General features: G+C 47.0%; 1 protein-coding gene and 5 non-coding genes across 6 annotated transcripts in view; 5 read left to right on the top strand and 1 right to left on the bottom strand.

Annotated features, from left to right (window-relative positions):
* Positions 1 to 934: 934 nt before the first annotated feature.
* LOC135824743 (uncharacterized) overlaps positions 935 to 25,495 on the bottom strand; it is a 58,515-nt gene continuing 33,954 nt past the window's right edge. Inside the window, exons 14-24 of the mRNA XM_065337450.1 lie at positions 19,745 to 20,446; positions 19,023 to 19,105; positions 17,956 to 18,008; positions 16,872 to 17,029; positions 14,852 to 15,201; positions 12,469 to 12,639; positions 8,100 to 8,197; positions 4,523 to 5,555; positions 3,999 to 4,056; positions 3,018 to 3,118; positions 935 to 2,541 (exon numbers count right to left, since the gene is read on the bottom strand). Coding sequence (XP_065193522.1) covers positions 1,105 to 2,541; positions 3,018 to 3,118; positions 3,999 to 4,056; positions 4,523 to 5,555; positions 8,100 to 8,197; positions 12,469 to 12,639; positions 14,852 to 15,201; positions 16,872 to 17,029; positions 17,956 to 18,008; positions 19,023 to 19,105; positions 19,745 to 20,446 — 4,244 coding nt within the window. The 3' untranslated portion in view covers positions 935 to 1,104. The remainder of the gene's footprint in view (positions 2,542 to 3,017; positions 3,119 to 3,998; positions 4,057 to 4,522; positions 5,556 to 8,099; positions 8,198 to 12,468; positions 12,640 to 14,851; positions 15,202 to 16,871; positions 17,030 to 17,955; positions 18,009 to 19,022; positions 19,106 to 19,744; positions 20,447 to 25,495) is intronic.
* On the top strand, positions 8,826 to 8,907 carry Trnas-aga (transfer RNA serine (anticodon AGA)). Its single transcript has one exon. It is a non-coding gene; the product is annotated as a tRNA-Ser (tRNA).
* Trnas-aga (transfer RNA serine (anticodon AGA)) lies at positions 12,039 to 12,120 on the top strand. Its single transcript has one exon. It is a non-coding gene; the product is annotated as a tRNA-Ser (tRNA).
* Trnai-aau (transfer RNA isoleucine (anticodon AAU)) lies at positions 13,261 to 13,334 on the top strand. The gene has a single exon. It is a non-coding gene; the product is annotated as a tRNA-Ile (tRNA).
* Trnai-aau (transfer RNA isoleucine (anticodon AAU)) lies at positions 15,302 to 15,375 on the top strand. Its single transcript has one exon. It is a non-coding gene; the product is annotated as a tRNA-Ile (tRNA).
* Positions 16,248 to 16,321, top strand: Trnai-aau (transfer RNA isoleucine (anticodon AAU)). The gene has a single exon. It is a non-coding gene; the product is annotated as a tRNA-Ile (tRNA).

The following is a 25,495-nucleotide window of genomic DNA, read 5'->3' as shown; positions in this document are numbered from 1 at the left end:
CGCTCAGAGAATCACACACTGAGTTATGTGGTATGTTGGCATGTTGCTATGCGTCCTTGAATTGTCCTACGTTACTTCTATAAGTAACTTAGTTAGAATCTTCCGAGCTGGAAGGCTGTTCCTGAAGAGTGCGCATCCAAGACCGTCACGGCCAGAATTGATTGGCAGTTAGAACGTCAGTACCGTTGATCAGTGATGTGTAATGTCCTGCAATGTGGGGACCGGCGGATTCTACTCAAAAAGGTGGCAGATTCTGCTCGAAAACTGTGAAATTGGCAGAACCATACAAACCTTATGGCGGGCAATTCCTCGAATTATGCTCCATTTTTTTTATCCACATACCTGTACCAAACATGCATGAAACTTACCAGAAAAAGTACCAAATTATGCCAATTTTTCTGCCCGCATAATCCGCCGGACCCTAGTGCAATGTCCTCTCATCCACTACAGCTGCTGAGAGCAGTGGGTGCATCCACAGTATCAGCCACCTTATAAAAAATTGGTTCGAGGCGTCCTCTTCAATATACAAGACCCACGGTCGGACGAGCTGCCCAGGCCTCACCACCACTGCCGTTAACGGTTTCTGTGCTGCCTTCTCAATACATACGTATGTACACTGTATAATTATGTCTGAAGGTTTGTGGTTTTTCAATAAAAAATAAAGATATATAAATACAGTGTGTAGATCAAATAATGCCTCTGGCAGAATTTCACTTCACATGACCGTCGAAACCTGCACACACCTAAAAGCGGGGTTGTAGGGACCCATTCCTAAAATTAAATTTAACCCTCATGTCAATCACTTTGCTCTCTTTGTCAGCATAACAAACGTATTGAACCATGAAATGTTTACTTGTATTTTTGGCTATGCTATTGCAGCGTATCAAGGATTGAGGTTGTGCAGGCAATGTCACACTCTTGGGGAAGCGGAGGGGGGGGGGGGGATCTTGGCGTTGTTGATACGATTGTGTTTGCACTTATCATTGTGTAGGAAGTGAGTTAGAATCCTGCTTGCAATGCGGTGCATAGTTACACTGCAACTATCAGATCAGACAAGGTCATGTTGATGTACTCGAATATGTGCGTTGCTTCTAGGTCAGCGTCTCAGTGTTCATCGCCTGCGTCTGGCACAGCATTGACCCTCGCATCTCCTAGAGGATCTGGAGCATATCTCGGCTCGTCCTCCTCGTCGCTGTAGTGTTGTAGTTGTTGTTGTTGTTGTTGTTGTTGTTGTTGTTGTTGTTGTTGTTGTTGTTGTTGCCGGTGCACAACACGACGGCGCTGTTGTCTCGGCAACAGCACCGGCCGAGTCCCAGCGTAACGGGATGTCAGCTGATCTTGGTCCATTCTAGCTGAATCTGCATCACCCTGAACAGTTCCAAATGCGTCCAGTTTTACGCCAAGCTCGGTGATGAACGGATCATCATCTTCCTGATCCAGAGTGCCATCACAATCGGTATTATCCGACTGGAGACTATCCGTCCTGGAAGTCATGCTGTATGCACTGGTTACTGCTGATAACGCTTCACTGTTCCTTGCCGGACCTTCGGCGGAGTGAGCCTGACATGAATGTGTTGAGTCTGTACAGTTTGCTGTGTGTTCGTCTGACCAGTCATACTCAGATTTATTGTGCAGAGCCGAAGGTGTTGTGGAGCACGTGTGATGCTGCTCTCGCGTCCCCGCAGCTGGTGTGTACAGGCATCGTCTTGGACGGGGTATTGGTGGACGTGCCTGTATTGTGACTTCACTACTAGATGAGTCAGAGCTCACGTTCACGCATGAATTCCACAAGTCCTGCGCACCTGTTGGCTCATTCTGACCTTCCACTCTCAAAGCATGTGCACAGTGTGTTCTTGTTGGTGGCAGGGGTGGTGGCGGTAGAGGCAGATGACGGGATGGTATTTGCCAATTGCCAGTTATCTTGATGGTGGGAGATCGGGAACGCATGTGGTGTGCTATGGCGGACACCGATTGTTGAGATCTCTGGCGGCTTGTCGGTAATGGTGGAGCAATTGAAAGATCCCTTCGCTCTTTGTGTGCACACGGCTGTACTGATGGCTGTGGTGATGGCTGTGGTGATGGTGCTAGTGCTGGAGATGAAGCAGGTGTCGGTAGTGCTGGTTGCACATGTGCTGGTACTGGCACTGGGGGAACAGGAGGTCCTGACTTTGTTGCTGTTTTCCTGGCAACACCAGTAAGGGCTGGGTAGGTGCAGGCAGGATGATAAATTCCACTGTATACTGTCTGTTCGGTGAGCTGGTTATCAATGTCCCGCTGTGCTAGATGTCCAATTTTATTATTTGCAGTCATACATGAAGTATTTCCATTGCTGCCACCTTGGAAATGTGGTCTACTGAGATCAAGGCTACAATCTTTGGTCTGAGGCTTGGACTGACGGAAGCGGAACTCCTCTTTGGCGATGAAGCGCTCTCGCACACGATTGCGTACCAGGAAGACGATGACGATCGTCGCAAGAGCGCTCAGAGAAATCATGATTGGCGTGACATGGAAGTACTTTCGCGGCATCGACAGAATGGGAAACTGGAGAGAGAAAGAGAAAGAAGACACCAGATGCAGACGCTTCATCAACAGTAAACAGAAGAGCAAAAGGGGATATCCCATTGCCTAGACGTGCTTGGCCGGATCCAAAATCCAGAAAGCGGATAATGGTATACAGTAGAGCCTATCTGATCCCAGCGCCTCAGTCTTAATATCATCGATTTACGAGGGACCTTGCTTTACTATTTGGGATACTGCAACTGTTAGCTGTTGTCGCGAGTTTCTATGGGAACCGAGACGAAAATGTACTTCATATCATTGTTACAGCTTAGTGTTTACGGCACAGCCTGTTGTTCAATAATATAATTATTATACCGTGCTAGGGAAGAGCAATTATCTCAAAATTCTATATGACTACGATAATCAGATGATAAAGAACATCTGCTATCCACCATTCTTTGCAACAACAATAAAAAACAGATCAAAAATCGTTCATTCTTGTTGGCATAGTAACTTACTGAAATCAATGCCACTGGTCCATCTCCAGTGCAGTGACAGTGGTGTGTGCCGTTGATAGTCATTTCCAGGCTACATGTCCTTGTCGTCCAGTAGCCCTTGCCTGAAACACACACACGCACATACACACACACACACACACACACACACACATATACACACACACACACATACACACAAATATACGCACACAGATGCATGCAGTCAAGCAAATATTACATTCATCAACACAAACGCACACAAAACAAACAAAACACACGAAAAACACACACACACACACAAACATATGCTGTCGCAAAAGTAATGGGCAGATCAAGAATGCTGCAGATGAAACACATAATGAATATACCATACTTGATTAGAAGCCCCTTTCGAATAAAAGTCCCTCTCGAATAATAGCCCCCTACAAGGACTGTTTGAAAAAATACAAGCCCCTCTCGAATGGAAGCCCGGACTACTATTCGCAAAGCATAGGGTGGCCAGGTAGTGCCATGTATGAAGGTCAAGTCTGCAAAAAACATCTCATGCATGTTCCTATTGGTACATGTCCTGGTCGATGTAGTGTTTGCAAACTAACTCGGGGCCGAGTTGCTGTGAACATGAAAGTTTTACAGATTCAATTGGAATACTGGTATGGAATGAAACAATAAAAGCCCCTCTCGAATAGAAGCCCCTCTTGAATAGAAGCCTCCTCGAAATTGGTATTGAAAAAATAGTAGCCCCCGGCTTCTAATCGAGTGAGTACGGTAATGACACTGGGAACTTGTTCTGGGAATATGTGTTACTGCAACCATAGACTAGTGTGAGACCGGAAAGGGAGCTCAGCTTTTCACCCAAAGAGCATAGACAACATAACCACTTGAGTTTGCAGACATCATCAGATTGTCACTGTGCCTGAAGGTGTTTAGCTTTGTACCAGGCTCGTCAGCAGTGCAAGCATGTCATAACGTGCTGGCCATGGATTACAGTTTTGAATCTCTTACCTTCCTCGCCAACTGCCATCCATTGAGCACAACGCAACTTTCCATCCTCTCCGCCTATCTGAGAACATTAAAATAAGAACATCAAACAGCAACAGCATCAGCAGCAACAGCATCAGCAGCAACAGCATCAGTAACAGCAGCGGCAACAAAAGCAACAGCAGAAACATCAGTGTACTCCGTGTTAACACAATGTCATGGCTGTGTGCAATGTTCAAGGGTCGCGATAGTTTAGAGTGACCGCTCCTGTTCAAAGACCATGACATGTGTGCCGGTCGTAGGGTTGCCAAACTCGAATCTATTGCAGATCAACCCAGGCAGTGTCATGCTGAAAGCACCATCCAACTGCATTATTGACAGGTTGCCATACTTCAGCCATGCATTGCTTGGACTGTGCACAGGCTGCCACTCTCATATCAGGCTTAGCTGATCTTGGTTGCTGCAATGAAAGCGGCCTTTCATCTGCAATTCACAGTATTTCTTTCCCCGGGCTCTACAATACAGCGCTATGCAATCGCAAACCTCACCCTGACAAGATGAGCAATCAGTCTTGATCTGTTGCTGTCAGCAGCCTGTTCTTGTGGCACATCTGCTGCTGGCGTATCCGCAGTGGGTGCGTATCTCTTTGACCTTGGTCTTGCTGAGAAGAACCCAGGCCTGTGGACTTGATCATGATCACTTCGCTCCGGAATCATCTTGGCATGTAATACATGACTTAATACTAGCGTGTTAGGCTGGTGCTCAGCGGATGAAGCCGGAAAGAGGTGACTGGACAGCTTGATAAACAGCAAGCGGTTTCCTTGGCATTCGTTTTGGGGACTTTCCCCCGCCTGCTCAGCAGCGTGGGTGTTCTGGGCTTGAAAGTGACGGACCTGCGCCTCTTGGGATGAAGCCTTCACCAGCGTCTTAGGACCCATTGTGAACAGCAAGTTGCTATCGTTTTGCATTTGGTCACTGACGATATTAGCAGCGACGGTGGTGTGCTCAGCATGTGGCTCTGGATGAGCTATGTGCTTCATCACTTGGTCTGCTGATGATGGAGCTGTATGGCCAGCACCGTATGGGTGAATGCCGCTGCTTTTGTTCTCTGGCGAAAGCGTTTGCGATGCGGAGCTCTTGGCCTGGAGAGAAGACTGCTTCCGGATCGTTTGCTCTTTCCTTGCTGTTGGACTAGATGGTGTTGCGTGCAACATGCTTGGCTGCTGTGTGGATGTTCCTGTGTTTGTTCGATGAGGTGTTGATTTCAGGTGGGACTTAGCGAAGCTGCTTAAATCCGTTGACGTTGGCATGACAACTGGCAGCAACATGGCGATACCTTCAGCGCCGGAGCTGTAGATCTTGCCGTGCTCCCGTGCGTCAGCGGTGTTCACCGATGTGGGGTCTTCCGTAGCAGCCGTGGCAGACTCTGGTGTGCTTTCGCCATGGCTATCTGGATATGGGGGCAGTCGTCCCTGACACACTATATCTACGACTATGTTGGGAGACGATAGTTCAATGGCTTGACCGGCTTGCTTCGGCATGACAGTCTTGACAGCAATTGTGTCAATGAGATTCATGGTCCTGAAGAAAAACAGACAAACCAGGGCTGACGAGAATTGCAAACCAATGCTAGAGCTTGTAGCACCTAAATCAGACAAACGCTACATGTAACTCACCTGGTGTTTATGTACGCAATCTCTTACGTGCATATTGGCAGATTCCTGTGGATGCATTCTGAGACTTCTCATTATCTTGATGCTGAATAAAGAAAAGTAGACTATCATATCCGTTCACGAGGGAACTCGCTATGGCCACTAACACCCAGATAATGCATTGCTATACGAGCTGTATCCAACATTGGATTTATTTGTGGAAGCTGCCATGCATTTTACCCCGTCTCTAAACGAGAGAGCTTGGAAGCTCAGGGCCCTACACTATGCTTTTTTGCCTTGATGACTTAGAAAAAAAAGTATAGGAATGTTATAAATTCTTATAAATTTCTACTTTTTGTTTTTAGACATAACCTGGGATTCGAACCCGCACTATCGCCCTGCATGCATCCCCCGATACACTTTGCATACATACTAATTCTTCCAAGTTACTTCACGTTATGATCTTGTATTTGAAAGCCCTATTTGAATATGCATTGTGGCCAGCCATCTTTGATTGTACGGTACGGTACAGGACAGGTACGGGACAGGTACGGTCGAGGGTAATACGACACCATCCACCACCTTGATGACGGCAAAAAAATGAATAGGGATGTTATAAATTTTTCAATTCTCCTATTTTTTCAGGCATTACCTGGGATTCGAACCCGCACTATCGCCCTTCAAGCATTCCCCCATACACTTCTCATTCATACTCATTCTTCCAAGTTGCTTCACGTTATGATCTTGCGTTTGAAAGCCCTATTTGAATAGTGCGGCGAGCTGTATGTGGCCAGCTGTGTTTGATGGTACGGTACGGTACGGGACAGGTAGGGGATAGCGCCAGGCGTGACCTTGACCTTTGACGCCCATCGCCGGAGGCGATGATAGCAATGCTACGGCAGATGCCATAGCAACTTGTGCTGGGATTGCACCATTCAACAGCTTGCAAGGCTGAAGAATTGACCGTCACTATTCAGCCTGGTCTACACCATACAGCTATTTGAAGTGACTTTTTCTGGCCAGTGAATCATGGAAGTTTCCGGAGGAGGAAGGAGGAAACTGTAGTTATCACCAACCCTCACCGCGCCCAGCTCACGCCGCTACGGCGTGCGACCTGAGCTGGGCGCCCTGCCCAGTATGGGACTGTCCTCAAGCCAGTCACGTATTTGGCAGCCCAGTGAGCTGTCTACCGGATCGCAGCGTTTAGAAGCGCCAAATGCGGCAGGGCCAGTCTCAGGCTGGTCGCGTAGGCGGCAGGCCGGCGGGCTACCGGCAAGGCTGCATTCGCATTTGGATCACCGAAGTGATACAGGTGCTTCGATGGCACTCCGTGGCGCATCAAGGAGGCATCTGGGGCCCAGGCAGCCCGCCCGTAAGCGCACCACCATATCAGGTATGCGCAGGTGGAGCAGCAGAGCAAGATGTGTGCCGGACACTCACCATCATCCGGTCGACTGCACGGCTGTGCGACTTTACACAGCCGTCACTCATTATTATTATTATTATTATTATTTATTAAATTTTTAATAGGGCATTCCCACAGGCCTAAGGCCTTCTTACGGGGTACCCTATATGTTTATTACTTGCTATTGCTTGCAGAAGGCCAGAATTTTTTTTCTTTTTTCGCTCTTTCCCTTCTTCCAGGCACGGCTTCATGTTAGAGCAGTAAATTGCAGTTAGGGACTCAGCTGAGTCAAGCTGGACTCAGCGTGTCAAGTTTGGCATAATACAATAAGCGCGCTATCCCCAAACAGTTGTGTGGTTATTGTGTGAGTGTATATGCAGGAGTCCGCGGTCACGTGAGGGGGGAGTGATTACCTATTTTTGGTCTTTTCATTTTTTTTCCCACACACACATCACACCACATACTCCGGCATGCACTGGCTGTTGGTAACCACCCAGGAGAATGAAAGAAAAGTCAGGAAGAGTCTTAGAAAGAGAAGAAAGACGTGTGTGACCATAATCGTCGGGAATCGAACCCGCAACCTATCGATTGGAAATCGCTGCACATACCACTGCACCATATGGGACACACGTGACACAAACATACAAACATACAACACACACACAAACTGTGTGGACCCTGGCTAGCGCCAGACGTTACTGAAGTAACGTCTTCTGCATAGCTACGGGAATAAAATTTAATACTCTTTTCTGCACACAGAGTACTGCAGCACACATTGTTAGTTCTTCTTCAAAAAGTGTTCATTCTTTCATTGAACTGAGCGTTTTTCTGGGGCCCTGCTTCACTACTCAACGCTTCATTTTTTTTAGTGTTATTTTGAATTCGGATAGCTCAACAGTACAGAAGTACAACTACAAAGAGTACCGAATTGAAGGCCCCGAGAACGGGAAACCAAAAAAAAAACAAAAACAAAAACAGCAACATCAATTTACTGATTATGCACATTGCTTGAAAGCAAATCACAACAATGACTAAGAGTTAAGCATGTCACAGTGTGTAGGGGCTCACCTTGTGGCTATGAGACCTGATTCAGCACTGCTCCGTGCCAGTTTGCCTCCCCGGGCCTGGACAAGACTGTTCAGGATTTGAACAACTTGGTCCGAATGCTGCACAGAAACCAGCAGCAAAGGTCGCACGGAGAAAATGAAATCTGGCTCCTTGTACACTGATGGTGATCGTGATGGTGGGGGTTATTTCTTCCCAATAACAAGGTAGGAAAGAGATATGGTATAAGAGAGGGAAGAGGTGTACTGTTAAGAGAGAAATTTTCGCTAGAGACTATATTTCGCTATTTTCGCGACCATCACACAGTCGCGAATATAAATCGTCGCACACTGCTCTGTACATTGACTGTAGACAGTACACGATCCAAATGAAGAGATAAAATTGCAAAAGTTTCTCGTCATGAACGAGCACAATTCTTGAAAACGCGAAATTTGCGCGCCGCAAAATGTATCGCTTTACAGTATGTGAAATGTGTTTGCATGCACATGAACTGATTATCCAGTTTCTCACAGACACGCTCTGAAATCCTGAATCACACTTACTTACTAATCACGCATACCATACTTCACAGCTTTTAAGTTAAAGAAAGAGAAGACGACAATGAGACTTGGAATGATGATCATGTAGTTCATATCAGCTCTCTTTCTTTTACCCTTCCTCCAACTTATTCCTGTCGCCCCTATTAATTTCACAAGCAAGTGCGTGGAAGCTAGATGCATTAATGTGAAAGCAGTGGTGGCCGAGTGGTTAAGGCGATTGACTAGAAATCAATTGGGCTCTGCCCGCACAGGTTCGAATCCTGTTCACTGCGATGGATTTCTTTTTTTCTTCTTTTTGCAGTAGGCGATATTTTGTTCCAGGGAGCAGCAGCATATGAGTACAACCGAGAGTACAATTATACAACCGAGAGTACCAAAACCTAGTACCTATTCTTGGTAGGACCAACAACCACTAACAAAAATTTATCCAAAAGTGTGCAGCTGTGATTTCTTTCCTATGTGCTATAATTATGCGAGACCTTTTTTACGTCATAGTAGTAGTAGAAGTAGAATTTATTATTTTGATAGGGAAGGCCCTACAGACGTTGCCGTCTTGTTACAGGGAACCCTAAGTGCTCTTTACAGAGTGAAACAAAAACGGATAGATGCTCAACCTGACGACACGAGACAGGCAGAGAATTCCACCTATCAGCGTCATACACCTGCAGCTCACTCATTGCGGCAAACAAAGCACCAAAGTTCGACCAACCAAAAGATTACCGCTGTAGATTCTGTTTCAGAATTTCGGGCACAATTTCGCGCTCATTATAAACAGCATATATTTGCCTGCACACGTCGCTTCACTAGTATATCAATAATCATTTTCACTGTTAGGAGATCCCCCCGATAGGCTATGCCTGTGGGAAATCCTTTAAATAATAAATATATGAAATGCTCCCTTTTGTTTGAAACCATCTTGTGCAAGACTGGAGTATAATTATGTGCACCAGAAGCATGAAGGTTGAGTAGGCACTGAATGCATTGGCATGTTTGCACAGCGGGGAATAATCCACAGGTCGTCATGACAATGTACAGCATATCACACAGGAAAGTACGAGTGCATGCCACAAAGGACCTTTCAATGGTTTGGTTTGGTTTTTATTATTCCAGTTCATTGCCTCAACAGCTCAATTTTTTTAAAGAGGGACGAACGAAAAGAGAAAGAAAAGCAGAACAGCAGGGAATGGAAGCATCGAAATTATGGCACTGGGCTTGCTAGTGCAGTACGTTGTGTGAAATGGAGGGATATTATGCGCCGTTCTCTCCAGATACTGAGTACAGTATAGCCATAGCCATCCTCACCCTGGCAACCACTGCAATGTGACCGCCAGCGAGTTCTACCCAATGCAAAGTGGCGTGCACAGCCCTGTTGCCGTCATACATAGCCTATGATAGGAAGGGCGTGGATTGTGTGTGTGCAGGGGGGTCAAGTGGTTTTGTTTTCTTCATTCAAATCACTTTCTTTTCGTTTGATAATTATTCTCTGTTCTTTTACTCGAGCCGGCACACGCATGCTATGTGTCGTGAATATGCATCACGAATCCGCGTTACGCTCATTATTATGTCTTTATTTGTTTATGTGTTACATCATGTTGACGTCATGCTGATGTCTTGCTGCACGCATCGCGTGCACCGTTTTGCAGCTCTCAGCCCGGAGCATGCGCAGCGAGCCTGTGGCTCCTTTTTGCTGCCTTTTCCCTTTTGCATGCTTCACTTGTCTCTAGCTCTACTTGTCTCAACTAACTAGAACTTGTCTCACATAAGGTTTTCTGGTGACACTCCTTTTCAAGTCACCTAATCCTTTCAAGTAACAAGTGCAATGTCGTTCCGTGAACCGGAACCCCTCCATATTTGAGTTACCAAGACGTATTTGTGCGTGGCTATCCAAGCTCTCCCACTCAACAGTTCAAAGTTGCGCACAAACTTGGTGCCGAAACCCGGGAATGCCACCAAAAAAGGCTTCGACTGCCGATGCTCCTAATCCGGCATCAACTAAGCGGTATCGCGGCAAGATACTTCGGCTGAAGAAGAGCATCCAGCAATGCCTCGATGACGGCAACGCATTATTGTCTGGAGCTCCCTCATCTGCAACAGCAGAAAAGCTAAGTGAAACATGTGCATCTTTAGAGTCCGATGTCGTAGCATTTGATGAGGTCTGTGAGCTTTTGTCAAATTGTGTTGATTCCTCCGCCCTGGAGAGCTCTGACGAAGCTGCTTGTAAACAGGAAGCAGACGATAATCTGGACTTCCAGTTTGAAACTATGAGCGTGATCAAAAAGCTCAAATTCCGAATTTCTCACCTGAAATCAGCAGCAGATTGTCAGACCTCTCCAGAGTCGAGTACTAACAAATCGGACGACGACTCAGTTGTCAAGCTAATGCAAAGCCAGATGAAAGAGCTACTCACCATTCATCGTCAAACACAAGAACAAACTCAATCTCTGCTACAACAGCATAGTGAATCACTCACCACCCAAGCTCTCCCACTCAACAGTTCAAAGTTGCGCACAAACTTGAACTGTGGCCGCTTGAGACCAGCAGTACCTCGGAATCCCCAGGTACCCCATCTCAGGAGACCAGCTGTTCCTCAGAATCCTCAGCTACCCCAGCTCAGAAGACTAGCACTTCCGTTGCAGTCGTACGAAGACCGACACGAGCCGCTGCCAGCAAAGTTTCAGTCCAACTTGCAGGATTTGATCGCCGACGGCCGTGTTTAACTCTCTCTCTCTTGCGCGCGCGCCCGCTCGCTCGCTCTCATTACTCTCATTGCTCTCGCATTCTTTATGCTCTTCAGTAATATCTTTCCACATGTTTTGTGTGAAATTTCTCCTTGTTATTAATTATGGTTAATTCTGTTCTCCGGCCAATGCCCGGGGAGTGTCGTGAATATGCATCACGAATCCGCGTTACGCTCATTATTATGTCTTTATTTGTTTATGTGTTACATCATGTTGACGTCATGCTGATGTCTTGCTGCACGCATCGCGTGCACCGTTTTGCAGCTCTCAGCCCGGAGCATGCGCAGCGAGCCTGTGGCTCCTTTTTTGCTGCCTTTTCCCTTTTGCATGCTTCACTTGTCTCTAGCTCTACTTGTCTCAACTAACTAGAACTTGTCTCAAATAAGGTTTTCTGGTGACACTTCTTTTCAAGTCACCTAATCCTTTCAAGTAACAAGTGCATTGTCGTTCCGTGAACCGGAACCCCTCCATATTTGAGTTACCAAGACGTATTTGTGCGTGGCTATCCAAGCTCTCCCACTCAACAGTTCAAAGTTGCGCACACTATGTAGTTTTTATGATCCTTGTCTCTCGTTCCCGCTTCTTATATGCTCTTCTCTCCCACTTGTTTCGCTTCCATCGATTTGCAAATAAGGTGAGAGCAGCCAATTGCATCATCATGCAGTGCAGTGGTGGCCGAGTGGTTAAGGCGATTGACTAGAAATCAATTGGGCTCTGCCCGCACAGGTTCGAATCCTGTTCACTGCGATTGGTTCACGTTGTTTTTTGGATAACTCTTTCTACCCAAAATGTAACTGCAGTGCTTGTACAGACCTGTTGCACTTTGTACAGGACTGCCATTGCCACAGTGTATCTTTTTTTCTTTTTTTTTTTCTTTTTTTTTGTTTAGCATTCAACGATGGCTGCGCTACAAATGTGAAGTAGGCAAAATCCGACACAAGACACAAAGCCAGTGCACTGGACCAGTTCTGAATACGTCACTGCATTTACACATGTGTATGATCAGCAGCATTGGCAACACTTCCAGGACATCAAGTGCCATACACGTTCAGGGTGCAACATAATGTCCTAGAGTTGAATTTCATACTGACTCACCTCTGGCTGCAGATATGCCGCTGTCTCCATGGTGATCTCAAGGATACTGAGCACTATGGGAACGTCTGGAGCAGTCAGCTCTTTCTGCCCGTAGATCAAGTCTTCCAGATTGGAAAGAGTGTCATAGAGAGCTGACGCTGTGGCATTGACCTGTAACAATGATGTCGTGGTCTGTGATGCAAACACACACAATATTGTGTAACATGGAACAGTGTGGGCACAAGTTATGCGATCGAGTCCAACAACTAAACCAGATTTTGAACAGGCAGACGTGCGCACTCTAGCACAAGACTGACAAGGAATACTGAGACATTCCACGGCATGAATGAATGATGCATAACTTGTGCCCACATTTTGCCATGTTACAATTTTTCCTTGGCTCACCATCTGAGTTCTTAATAACACTGATGTAACATTCACGTAGACAGACATGCACTTAAATGCATGTACATATACACCCACACCCACAGGAACACATACACACAACACATACACAGGCACCCTGTAAGAAGACCTTAGGGTCTGTTGGGAATGCCCAAGTAAAATAATAAAATACAATACAAATACATGTACAACACACATATACGCACATAATTGGTGTACGTGCTCTTCATTTTATTTTTTCTCTTCTTCCGTGGTTGGTCTCACCCTCTCCTCAATTCCATTGGCTGTCTTGACATGCCACGAGGTGCAGAAATAAATGAATAAATAAGCAACGTCTGAATGCTCCTATACTTCCCGTACCCGGGGCATTCAGAGTAGGGGTGTAACTGTAAGGCAGGATAGACGTGAGCTCCCATAGCTCAGTCGGTTAGAGCGTCGTGCTAATAACGCGAATGTCGCAGGTTCGAGCCCTGCTGGGAGCACGCTCTTTTTTTTTCTTTCTTGACAGACTCTGTGATGCCGTACTGTAATGCAGACGCGTGCTCGACCCGGTTGGAAATGTACGCAACAGTGCCCACCCTCTTGACCAGGGATCGCACAAAGTCACAAACTCTGAGTTTTGATGGGTCTGTACGACTCCCTGCACTTGACCTTTGGTGGTGTACGAGAAGCACGAACAGTTGGTTTATTTTAATTCGCACAATAAATGGGAACTAGGCCCCAATGATATAAAGGCGAATGGATGAGCCGCATTTAGAAAAGAGAGGACAGGACATAGAAAATTATGAAAGAAGAAGTATCTGACAGAGGAGTCAACTATAGGGTGTGTACTTTTTCATGTAGTACGGAGGGGAGAATGCAGCAAATCGGACTCGCCCATTCGCCACTTCCCACCTGGACCTACTGGAAGGGTTGCGAAGATAGGGGCGCGCTTGCAGGATCCTACGGTACATAATAGAGATGCCTGGTTTGAAATGGAAATGTTAGCATGTCTCAGGCCTCAGCCTTGCTTGGTGCTCACAGGATTAAGCCTGGCTCTCATGCACTACTTAAAACTTACAAAACATCGTGACTACCGACCACCCCTTGGTGCCAGCGAAAGCTGTCTTTAGTAGCAGGTGGTATTCAGTTAGAGGTTTGCACTGCGTGACCATAATGCATCCCATAATGCATCCCATTAAACCAGCGCTTTGGCCGAGTGGTTGTGCGCTTGCCTGCGAATCACAAGGTCCCAAGTTCGAGACCCTCACTGGGAGCAGGGAGGGTGTACTGTGCTAACAAAATGCGGTGATGCATGCGTGAACCACTATACATGCAAGGAACTGTGCCGACACCCACGGTCAACTGGGTACTCACTACTCGGAGTGAGGGTAGCATGGATGCAGCTAACGAGGTTAGCCCCCTTGTCAGGCATTGGTTGTGAGAGTTACCACCTCACCCACGCCGTTAGGCACTGCATCTGCCACCCTGGTATTACAGGCATGGTGGTGGCCTGGCACGAACGAAACTTCCTAAGCTGGTTGTGTTTCTCAACGCAATTGCATAGCCAGTTGCAACGCGGACGTGCAAACTTTACTCTATTTTTTACTTCGTGGTCGCTAGTTACAGGTCAAAATTCGACATCGGGACAAGGAAAGGCGGTCGCTGGTCGCGTTCATCAGGTAATCGCTAGTCACAGTGCATTTTGAATGTGAGACCGTCCATACCTGGAGAAGTGGTCGGTAGTACCAGGCTGGTCGCTAGTCACGGTGGTCTTTAGTTACAGGTTTTACTGTAGTACCAGGCTGGTCGCTAGTCACGGTGGTCTTTAGTTACAGGTTTTACTGTAGTACCAGGCTGGTCGCTAGTCACGGTGATCTTTAGTTACAGGTACTAGGTAGTACCAGGCTGGTCGCTAGTCACGGTGGTCTTTAGTTACAGGTTTTACTGTATATGCACAGGAGCAAATAGCCCCATCCGTGACAATGTCATTAATTTACAGATGGTAATGATTGCTTACCGTGAACATTTCCGATAGAAGACGTGTTGTGAGACTGTTGTATTCACACCCGCTGCTTACAGCAGGGCTCCACTCCGCTTCTCCTCCTGTCGCACCACGCTGGCACTTGCGTGCTACATATCCATGGCGGGCGTTGGGTAGCAAACTCGCCACCAGTGCAGTGCCATCGCGCTGCTCAATCAACTCGTGCTCGACTTTGGTGACCTCATCGTAGGCATCAGGAGGGGATTCCCCAGATGGGACAGGCCCGGGTACAGGGCAGGGCATGTGTAGAGTCACACCTGCTGGTACGCTTGACCATGCGATTTCGCCGCGTGGATCGGCACGTGTTGATAGCTTGGGGCATGTATCTGGAGTACACATGCCGACACAACACACCAGAAGAAGAAAATACCGTGTCCATCTGTTACACCTCATAAACAAGGTTCTCTAGCTTCAATGATGCCGTGAGCTCCCATAGCTCAGTCGGTTAGAGCGTCGTGCTAATAACGCGAATGTCGCAGGTTCGAGCCCTGCTGGGAGCACGCTCTTTTTTTCGCTTTTCTTCTTTTTCGATATTTCCATGTGCCCAACTTTGGCGTCAGTGCTCAGAATACATAGACATCAAGCGGATAGAACGATGAGTAGAGTAACACTTTCATAAACACTTTCACCGATATTTTTTATCACATACCTATGGAAAAAGGTGAAACAGCTCCCACTTGTACAATCATGTATGTGCACATTAATTTTTGGATTTCATTGAGCGTAAAAGAATGGACTCGGATGGAGAGCCAAGGATAAATTTTCTTTTCTTTAAATTTCTTTGAGCAGAACTTTTTTTGGCGTTCGTTTTATTTCGCAAATCCAAACTGGAATTTCTTCACAGTAACAAAGTAGTGTAGAGGGAAGAAAAAAAGGGAAAAAAGGGAAAAAAAATGTATGTATGCACTATATTTTGTGATATGGTGCGCCTGACTGTGCATGAGGGGCTGCATTGCCGGGTCTGGGGCTGCATCATGAAGGGGACGCGATTTTGGGAGCTGTTGGTGGTGGCCTGTCGCCAGCGCTTGCGAGGTCTGTGGAGCCCTAGCTCTTGGGCTTAAACAGCTACAGTCGTGCTTGGTGAAATTCGACCCAAAGTGGATAATTGACGCCCTCAACTTGCACGGCCTTTGACTCCCTAGAACTGCTATGAATACGGCTGGACGTATACATGTACGAAGTACAGTGATGTAATCGGAACTGGTCCAGAGAGTCAGCTCTGCACTTTGGGTCGGATTTCAGTGAGTGCAATTGTACATAGTCTAGGTGTAATCAGAATCTCGATGCACTGCAAAATAGGGGTAGAGATCACTTCCTCTACCCTCATGAAACATGATCCTTACAATACGAACATGATACCTTATCAGCATGAGCTCCCATAGCTCAGTCGGTTAGAGCGTCGTGCTAATAACGCGAATGTCGCAGGTTCGAGCCCTGCTGGGAGCACGCTCTTTTTCTCTTTTCTTTAGGATCCCCAATTCAAGATTTTTTTGCAAATAACCACACACCATTTAATCCCACAAAGTAGAATTGCAGCAATAGGGCATAATGGAATGCCAGGAGTGGGGCTGAGGCAAGGGCAGTTTTGCCAAAGATAGGGTCTCGGTTTTGTTGCAACCTGGGATGTCTCCCAAAGTGTATTGTGTGCCCCTAAACTTAAAGCTGTGTTCACAACTGGCAAAAGTACGCGTGAAACCATGCGTTTGTGCGTATTTTTGCTGGCTTTTGGGGCGCCATGCGTACGGAAACGCGTCGAAATGGAAATTTCAACATTTTCAGCGCGTACCAGACGCATACCAGCGTACATGCCAGTCACATTGACTGGCGGGGTAAAAAAAAACAGTACTCGAAGGCATCGCACGCCCTAAATACGAGTCGAATTGCTGTTTTTGTAAAAGCCTGAGTGCGCGCTTGGGCACGCATGAACCGCAAGCATACTGCGTCCACACGCCAGTTGGGAACACAGCTTTATGGAGATCAATCAGATACTGCTTACTGAATGGTGTCAAGTCAAAGTGTCCCAGCCGTAATGTCCGGTTGCCCTCGCTCGATGGGGAACTGGCCGACTGGGTGTTGAGCAGGTGATGTTGTAGCTGCGAGAACGTCAGCGCCAACTCAACAAGAAACGTGGCCTCCGCTGCTCCTTGTAGTGGTCTGCACGCACATGTGATGGTAGAGAGCAATGGATTCAACTTATCCAATAATCGGCAATTCAAAAGTCGAATTGCTGTTTTTGTAGAAGCCAATTCTTCAATACGGTACGTATACAGTCAACTTCGCTAATAACGACTGCGGATATAACGACAATTCGCGAATAACGACAGAATTTCCATGCCCAGAGCAAAGTCCCACCCAACTGGTATACATACAATGAGACTTCGGGTATAACGACACTTCGCGAATAAGGACACTTTTCTGATGCCCCGCCGAGTGTCGTTATAAGCGAAGTTGACTGTATACACACATCTGCGCAATCCACACCAGCCCCAATGAACACTAGGAACGTCTAGTTCATTTTTCAGGTCTATGTGAAACCTGTTCGCCAGACCCTTGCACCAAGCAGAATGCTTCATAGTGAACGGACAGATGTTCATACATCAAAATGCTGCGGACGGAACGTGCATCCCTGGTTCAAGTGTAATCCTCTCATATCAGGACAATTTCCACTGCACCAATGGCGTCCGGTTACGGCAGGTTGTACTGTATGTCTTATGATGGTGCATGTATCACGGGTGCATGTATGTACACCTCTCTCCACTTAGATCTACCAGCGCTGCCTCCTATTCCACTATCGTTGTCTGATGATTGGTTCAGCCATGAAACTCTGAGTCACAACGGAATTTGCCAAGGTTTTCATTGTGTGCATTTGTGTAGGTACTACAGTAAAACTTGGTTTAAGCGACCACCCCACAGTGCAACCAAAAGCGGTCGTTAAAGCCAGGTGATCTTTAGAACCAGTGTCTGTGTAGAACTGTCGGTGCATGGAAAAACGGTCGTTAAGAGCAGGTGGTCACTAAACCCAGAGGTCGCTTACATCAGGTTTTACTGTAGTGATAAGTGCTAGGCGAGTACCAATATACCTGATGTCCAATAGGTGGACAGTGGTCTCATAGCCGGCCAGTAGCTGTGACATCTGTCAGTCAGGTGAATTGACAAGACAACACACACACACAGGACAGAAAATACCAAAATCAGGATGTGATATCTGCTGGTGAGATGTCAATGCTCGCCGCATTCTGCTGTTGACAATGTATAGGAGTGCACTGCTTTGAACCAAAACATGATGGTCTGCACTGATGAGGCCTATGTGGCCGAAACAGCTATCTGTCTACAGCACAGGGTAAAAATCAGTTTATATGGAAAACCATTGCCTTTCTATACATTGTATCTGGGTGTTCTGCTTTGTAACGGTAGCAGGGTTGGACACACTGTCTTTCATCTCCACTTTACGGTGTTACAATCAGTGCTAGGGTTAGGGTTAGGGATAGGGTTAGGGATAGGGTTAGGGTTAGGGTTAGGGTTAGGGTTAGGGTTAGGGTTAGGGTTAGGGTTAGGGATAGGGTTCGGGTTAGGGATAGGGATAGGGTTAGGGTTAGGGTTAGGGTTAGGGATAGGGTTAGGGATAGGGTTAGGGTTAGGGTTAGGGATAGGGTTAGGGTTAGGGTTAGGGTTAGGGTTAGGTTAGGGATAGGGTTAGGGTTAGGGATAGGGATAGGGTTAGGGTTAGGGTTAGGGTTAGGGTTAGGGTTAGGGTTAGGGTTAGGGTTAGGGATAGGGTTAGGGATAGGGTTAGGGTTAGGGTTAGGGATAGGGTTAGGGATAGGGTTAGGGATAGGGTTAGGGTTAGGGTTAGGGTTAGGGTTAGGGATAGGGTTAGGGTTAGGGTTAGGGTTAGGGTTAGGGTTAGGGTTAGGGATAGGGTTAGGGTTAGGGTTAGGGTTAGGGTTAGGGATAGGGTTAGGGATAGGGTTAGGGTTAGGGTTAGGGTTAGGGTTAGGGTTAGGGTTAGGGTTAGGGATAGGGTTGAACACGGTTCAGGTCGTATTGGGTATTAGTTGTTTTCATTATATTTGCGAACATTGCATTCATTCAATCATTGTGTTATTTTTCTCATACAAGAAGCTTCTGAGTGCTCATAATACTGTACCTGTGAAGTCAGAAGGCTGGGATTCAGTGGAGTGGTATCCTCCTGTGAGACAACAACCTTCAGGTTAAACAGGCTGTGATCTCCTGGGCAGACAGTAGCAAATATAAGTTCACAGTACAGACAGTGAAAGATTCGAATCAGCGAGAACGGCTCATGCAGTTTGTGGCGAGGCATAGTACTGTCGAGTGGCACGGAACCGCGAGGGGGTGGGGAGGTGTGAGCTGTAATTTATCTACTACCCAAGACTGCATGACGCACATGTGATATGATCCCATCACCGGATGACACTTGTAATATCCTACGACAGCCGTTTTGCCTATTGTGTAGGCTGTTCCTTTTTCAGGTCTATGTGAAACACAAATAATGATGGGATGTTACCCTCTCCCCCTGCTTATACTAAAAACAAATGACGAGGGCGTGGGGAGAAAGGCGGAAAGCTGGATTCAAGAAAAGGACCCAGACAAAAGACACGAAGAAATAAAAAAGAACAAGCAGCAATAATGCGCGGACAAATCGGGACGACCAATCAGAGATCAAAACGTATAGAACCCATGACCAAGACCAAGACAACCAGACCACGGACGAATCACACATGATTCTCATTAGGTTCAGCATGCACATAATGACCGTGAATGGCATGTACCAGCCATCCTACACGTACGCGGTTGTGCACCCCCTTAAAAGGGGTATCAGCTACGTCCCTGCTAGTTATAGAGACTCACCTGCTGGTGTGGCAGCTGGTTGTGGTGCTGATTGCTGGCTAGCGTGACTCTGTCCCTGAGCGTTGCGGGCAGAAACTCGAAATCGCAGTGCTAGACCCTCCAGACTAGTCTGATAATGTGATCCAGGCTCGCCAAGCATGCCTGCACCAGGAGGGTGAAGGACACCAGAGTTTTCTGACTGTCCTGGCTTGCGATGCTGCTGCTGCTGCTGCTGCTGTGGAGGATTGACAAGGGCTTCTCGAAGTGCTCGTGGAGCGTGCAGCAGGTCCACCAATCCGCTGGTGGGTGTATGTTTTACGATACTGTCCTCGCTGATATCCACCCAGGCAGTCAGGGGCACAGGGTTCAGCGTATCTCCACGATTTACGGCAGGCGGCTTCCGTCCCGGAATATCTTGCTTGTTTGCAGAAGCAATGTTGTGCATGCCTTGGTTGAGATCCTGGTTGTGATCTCTTTCAGTTGCCATGGTTACTGTTGCCATCGTTTCGTTCGCTGGAACGGTATGAGTGATTTCTGCTCCTGTGGGCATGTGCGTGGGATTTCCCTCCTGTGGCTGTCTTTCCTTCTGCTTTACTGCCACGACCTGGGCCTGCAAGCGCAGAGAATCCGCCAGCTGTGAATCACGTGGCTCGGTCCAGCTGAGCGCTAGCACGGACTCAGTGACGCGGGATGTTGTTACGCTGAGTGGAGCTACGGGCAACTCTGCAGAAACATCACAGAGACAATGCAGTACAGTAATGGTGACTACACAGTGGGCAGCACAGCATAAAGGTCACATAGACCAAAACAGTACTGCCTGGTGCCTAAGAACTGGGCGTTCGGAGTCCTAGCCTAACCTGTTCTTATCAATATTTTTTTTCATTTTGAAAGGATTGGGAGAAGTTCAAATTCAAAGGATTTTTAGGAAATGTTCATAGCTAACCTACCATATTCGTCTTGATACTGTACCAGGTAACATTAAAGTAAATTTCTTCACGGAGAAGGCGAGAGCCAGAACGTGCCCGCAATTGTAAAAAATATTTTTTGAACAACAAAACACATTAAAGCCTGCTCGTTCTTCCGTGCATCGTTCTTTGGCGCCTGGCAGTACTGTAAGCAGTCTCCACAGTAACGGCGATTGTGCGACGGGCAACACCGCACAAAGGTCACATGGACCATGCAGACACTGCTGTACAGCACTGGTGAATGTGCAGAGCCAGCTGAACGGTTCCTTTGTTCAGCGTGGGTTCAGCAGACCGTTAACCTGGTGTAGGATTTGCGTGCCTTATTGGATGACATATCACCACGGTGGCCAGTCCCACCACTTGCCTTCGGCTTTCACCAATGGGCTGAAGAACTGAGTTTGTTTTCTACTGCTATGCACATAGTATTGTTGAACTCAACGACTGCGATAATCCCATACTATACATGTACATGTACAACAAAGCAAGGAATTTGTTTGGGGGGAAAGGAAAATTTTATCGCGGACAATCAATGCGATCGTACGATGAAAATAAAGAACATAGAAAAATTTAAAAAATATAATAAAAACCCAGCAAGTAACAGGTACTAGGTACAAGTAGGTGATAGGGACGACAGAGGGTACCTAACGGGTTGCATTCATCATCGTTGCTGAGACAATTTTGGAGGAGTGCCAACTCTAGTACAATCAGTCATGTAACTGTTACTCTGCATACTGGTGGGAGAACAGCCGCTGAGTCTGACCATCCCATTCTACTAACTAGTTTAGGGAAGATCATTTAAATTATCACCAAACGAAACAAGCTCATGCCGAATTCCCTGATAAGGGATAGACCAGCACGCATTCCAACCTGTCTATGGCGACCTTCAGTCACCGCAGTGACTGAAATGTACAGTCATGTTCCTGTGTCTATCACTTAGCCAGGACGAGAAGTCTGTTTGTAACACCCGACGACGCCATGACAGCATGGTATTGAACAAATTAATTCACGGTTCGCTTAATTAAGACTCAGGTAAAGAGCTTTCAGCATCCCTAGCCTAGGAACGCCACCACCCTGCAAGTGCAAAGATCTAAGGCGCAGATGCCTGCATGTGCTAGCATGGTATGGTATGCTATAAAGAATGATGACACTTCGACGACAGGTGTCGAGAATGCCGGCTAGCTGTGACTAATCCACGTACACGCATGTCACGAAGTGTCGACGCCTGTCACGCGCCGCAGTGAGCTATCTCCTTTCAAAACTGTGTATGTCACGAACACCAGTGCACGCACGATCAGTTCTTAGTCATAGAGCAAAGCCAAAGACCCCTTCCCCTGCAAGTGCACGGACTACACCTGCTGCAATCCTTTTGTCAGGTGTTACTGTTAGGAGTTCACTAACTCCACTGCACTGCCGGGGTTGTGTGTTTAGGGGCTGATTCCCCGCACCGTTGACCTACTGCCGGTGGCTAGCAAAATTGTTTCCATTCTTGTGATGTCAGAGAATGTCCCCTCGACTGATGATTTTAGAGTGGGACTAATGTACGAAATGCGATCACATCACGTGTTCACAACAGACCTTCAAACCTCTGTACAAGTGACACATTGGCGACCGCTACAAGGACGAGTGACCAGAGAACAATGGGCCGCTGTATGCCTCAGAGTCAAACTGACTTTTGGTCACCCGGTTCACCGTTTCTCTCCACGTCACTTGCGATTGGATGTCGACCATAACTAACTACAGTGGTATGCGAGAGACCTTCAGACACATGTCATGTATTGGAGAAACGAATGTTTTCGTCGTGCCATTTCCAGCAGCCAGAATGAGATACATAGCATACATCCCCACCTCGTCATTCCGCTGCTTCACGGCAACGCTGTTACTGCCAAAGATACGTCGCCGTTGGGTGTTGTTTGTCGGTTGGTTTTATTTTGATTCGCACATTCAAAAGGGACCCTCAAAAATAAATTCTTGCTACGGTTTTGATAGGGTTTGGAAAGAAAATGTGAACTAAGCTGAGGAAGACACACATCTGGTGAGCTGCGTCATGGGGATTTGCAGTCAGATGTCCGTTCGTGAAAGTTCGATATCAGTGCATCCAAGTGCAGGATTGTCACGGATTATTTCTGTTCAATCCAGGGGTGGGTCCATGGCCGAGAGTCCACACCAGTCACTACCTGCGGATGTATCACGATACAATGTGCATGACTGTACTTTGAAAGAGAACCACCCAAAAACGCGCATGGACCCAAGACAATAGTATAATAATGGAACGAAGTGGGTCCAATAGTCAAAGGTTGTCGTGACGCCAGGCTGGCAATGCAGTAGCACTTCCAAACCCTATCTGTGTCAGTATTACAATGAGGTGTGTAGTTGATAGCGTGGTCGTCGAGCACGAACATGAGGTTCTTCTGAGTGAGCAGTGTACACTAGGTATTGAAGATACAAAGACAACAGTGGAGCGGTCCTTCTTCCTTGGACGTCTCATGATTAGTAGACTGACAGTTTTTTTTTGTTTTTTTGTTTTTTCAGTACACGTAGTTATGTTCCTAATCTACCCTTGCTGCTATCATGTTAGTGTACGCAGTTAGTGTACGCCGTTCCACCGATCATCGTCATCTCAAACCATGCATGCCGGTGTGAAGTGGAGAAGCAATGAAACCGATACTGATCACCTGAACAAATCGCATCTACATATCTACACAAGAGCGACGTAGCGTTCCTGTGCGTTCTGTTGCTTTGTCCCTCGCATTACGGCAATTGATCCTGATTCCTTACACGAACGTGCGAGAAGAAAGTAAGCCCATTGACTCCTTTAGGAACGTGCAAAAAGAAACTCGACCAACCAGCCAGCCATCAACTCTCTGCGTAAAAGGAACTGGGGAGTGAGGAGTGAGGTGTCCCGATAGATTCTGTACGTGTGCAGTACATGTATCATGGTCGTGAAGTGCGACATAGACGTGTTGATCAGGGAGACGGCAATGTGCCAACGCCAGAAATTGCAGCTTAGGTGTGGAGACTTGCATACATGTTTGCTTGGAGTGCTGCTCAGGGGCACACACAAGAGAAGTCAGGGGGCATATGTCCTTGCAACCCCCCCCCCCCCCCCCATGACTCATAAAGTCATAATGTAGTGTGATGCAGTTTCAATCACAGATCACTTTTGCATTTTTGCGGGGGAGGGGGGGGGTGGGGAGGGGTCAATATCCATTGTTTTACTGGGTTGGTATGTTTACCAACGTTTTATTGCATTCATATCCATTCTGTTTAGTTTTCCCGTGAAAGAGAATCTCCATGATGTCGTTACACACGGCAGTCGCTCAGTATAACTTGAGCTTACAGGTCGATCAATGTCCATGTGTACTGCTTGTGGCCGATGACTGATGGTACACTTATGACTATGTACCTGATAGCTTACGCTACCGTACTGAAGTACAATACTCATGAGTGTTTTTGAAACGCGAAACTCGGAGTTACAAGAATGATTTTTGGTCTCTCTTGTTCAGCCCGTGAGGTATAATACTGTGTTATGCTTGGATGGAGAGCCAAGGATTAATGAAGAAAAGAGGACCAAAGAGCTACAAGTTACAAGTTACTATAGCGTAAACTTGTAGCTCTTTGGTCCTCTTTTCTTCTTGTACTTTATAGTATTATGATTCTTGATAACTGATGCTAAACATGTACTTATGCCTGTATGGTTGATAACTGATGCTATAATGACCATTTTGGTTGGTGCTCTAACAGCGTGTGGGATGCTTTGCAAATCTCGCGTGGAATTCACACTTGATCATGTTACACCTTGGCGTAGCCACCAAGTGTTTCGAATTGATGTGAACCAACCAATCGCCGCACGCCATTCTACATTGCAAGTGTCTCCAGTACATCGTACACATGTTTCGTGCTCTGGTATCGACAATGTTTGAATCAATTTATGGCGAGTACAAGGTTGGAGTTGGTACCTTCGCCCCAGGCCTCCGGTCTTGTCATGTAACTCATCTCCCAAGAAGTATTCCATCATGAAGTATCACGTTGCATCTTTCTCCTACATTGCACTTGTGGTCGGAACAGTGCGTTGAAGTGCCGAGGGTATGCTGTTTCGTTCCGATACTATACTCCTTATTAAAGGTGAGCGACCGATAAGTACCAGCCTGCAGAGTTCTTGTCAGATGTCTTGATCGGTCGCGTAGCGAACTGCATCGATTTGTTTAAACGGAGAACAGAACGAGTACTGGAGCGAGTCACGATCGACAGTACCGCGCTGCGCAGGGAGTTCGTGATGAAGCCTGCGTGCGTTGCAGGTGCCGTGGTACCATCTCGAGCAAGGACCCTTTCAGGACGGATGGCATTCCAGGATACCGCGGAGCGTACCTTGTCCATTGGCCATATCAGCAACTCAACACCGAACCTGGATACCTTGCAGCATGGGGTGGTAGTGAAAGCATGATCACGCGGCCATTCGCTGTTCTACTTTTGTCCATTTCTGCGTACATGTGCAACGCCATTACGCGTACAAGTGTAACTCTTCGTGAACTCTCCTAAGGGCACAGGAACTGCGCCACCGCGGAGATAAACAACTAACTTGTAAGACGAAGCTCAGAAATATTCTACTTGCAGCCCGTTCGATATGCTAGAGTCCTGTAAGAATGGCGAGGAAGAGCCTGGAGGCGAATCGCGGTCCCTGTGCGCGAGGCTTTGGACAGCGGTGACCGGAGAGCCAAGACAAGGAACTAGTTTCGTTGGCTTGTTCGAATGGCGGCGAGGTAGAGGCATCACGGAGGCGGCATACCCTGTAGAGTCATCATTGGGAACA

The sequence above is a fragment of the Sycon ciliatum genome, chromosome 9, assembly GCF_964019385.1.
Source record: "Sycon ciliatum chromosome 9, ocSycCili1.1, whole genome shotgun sequence".
Lineage (NCBI taxonomy): Eukaryota > Metazoa > Porifera > Calcarea > Leucosolenida > Sycettidae > Sycon > Sycon ciliatum.
The sequence above is the reverse complement of the archived record's forward strand: the minus strand, read 5'-3'. Positions and strand labels throughout refer to the sequence as shown.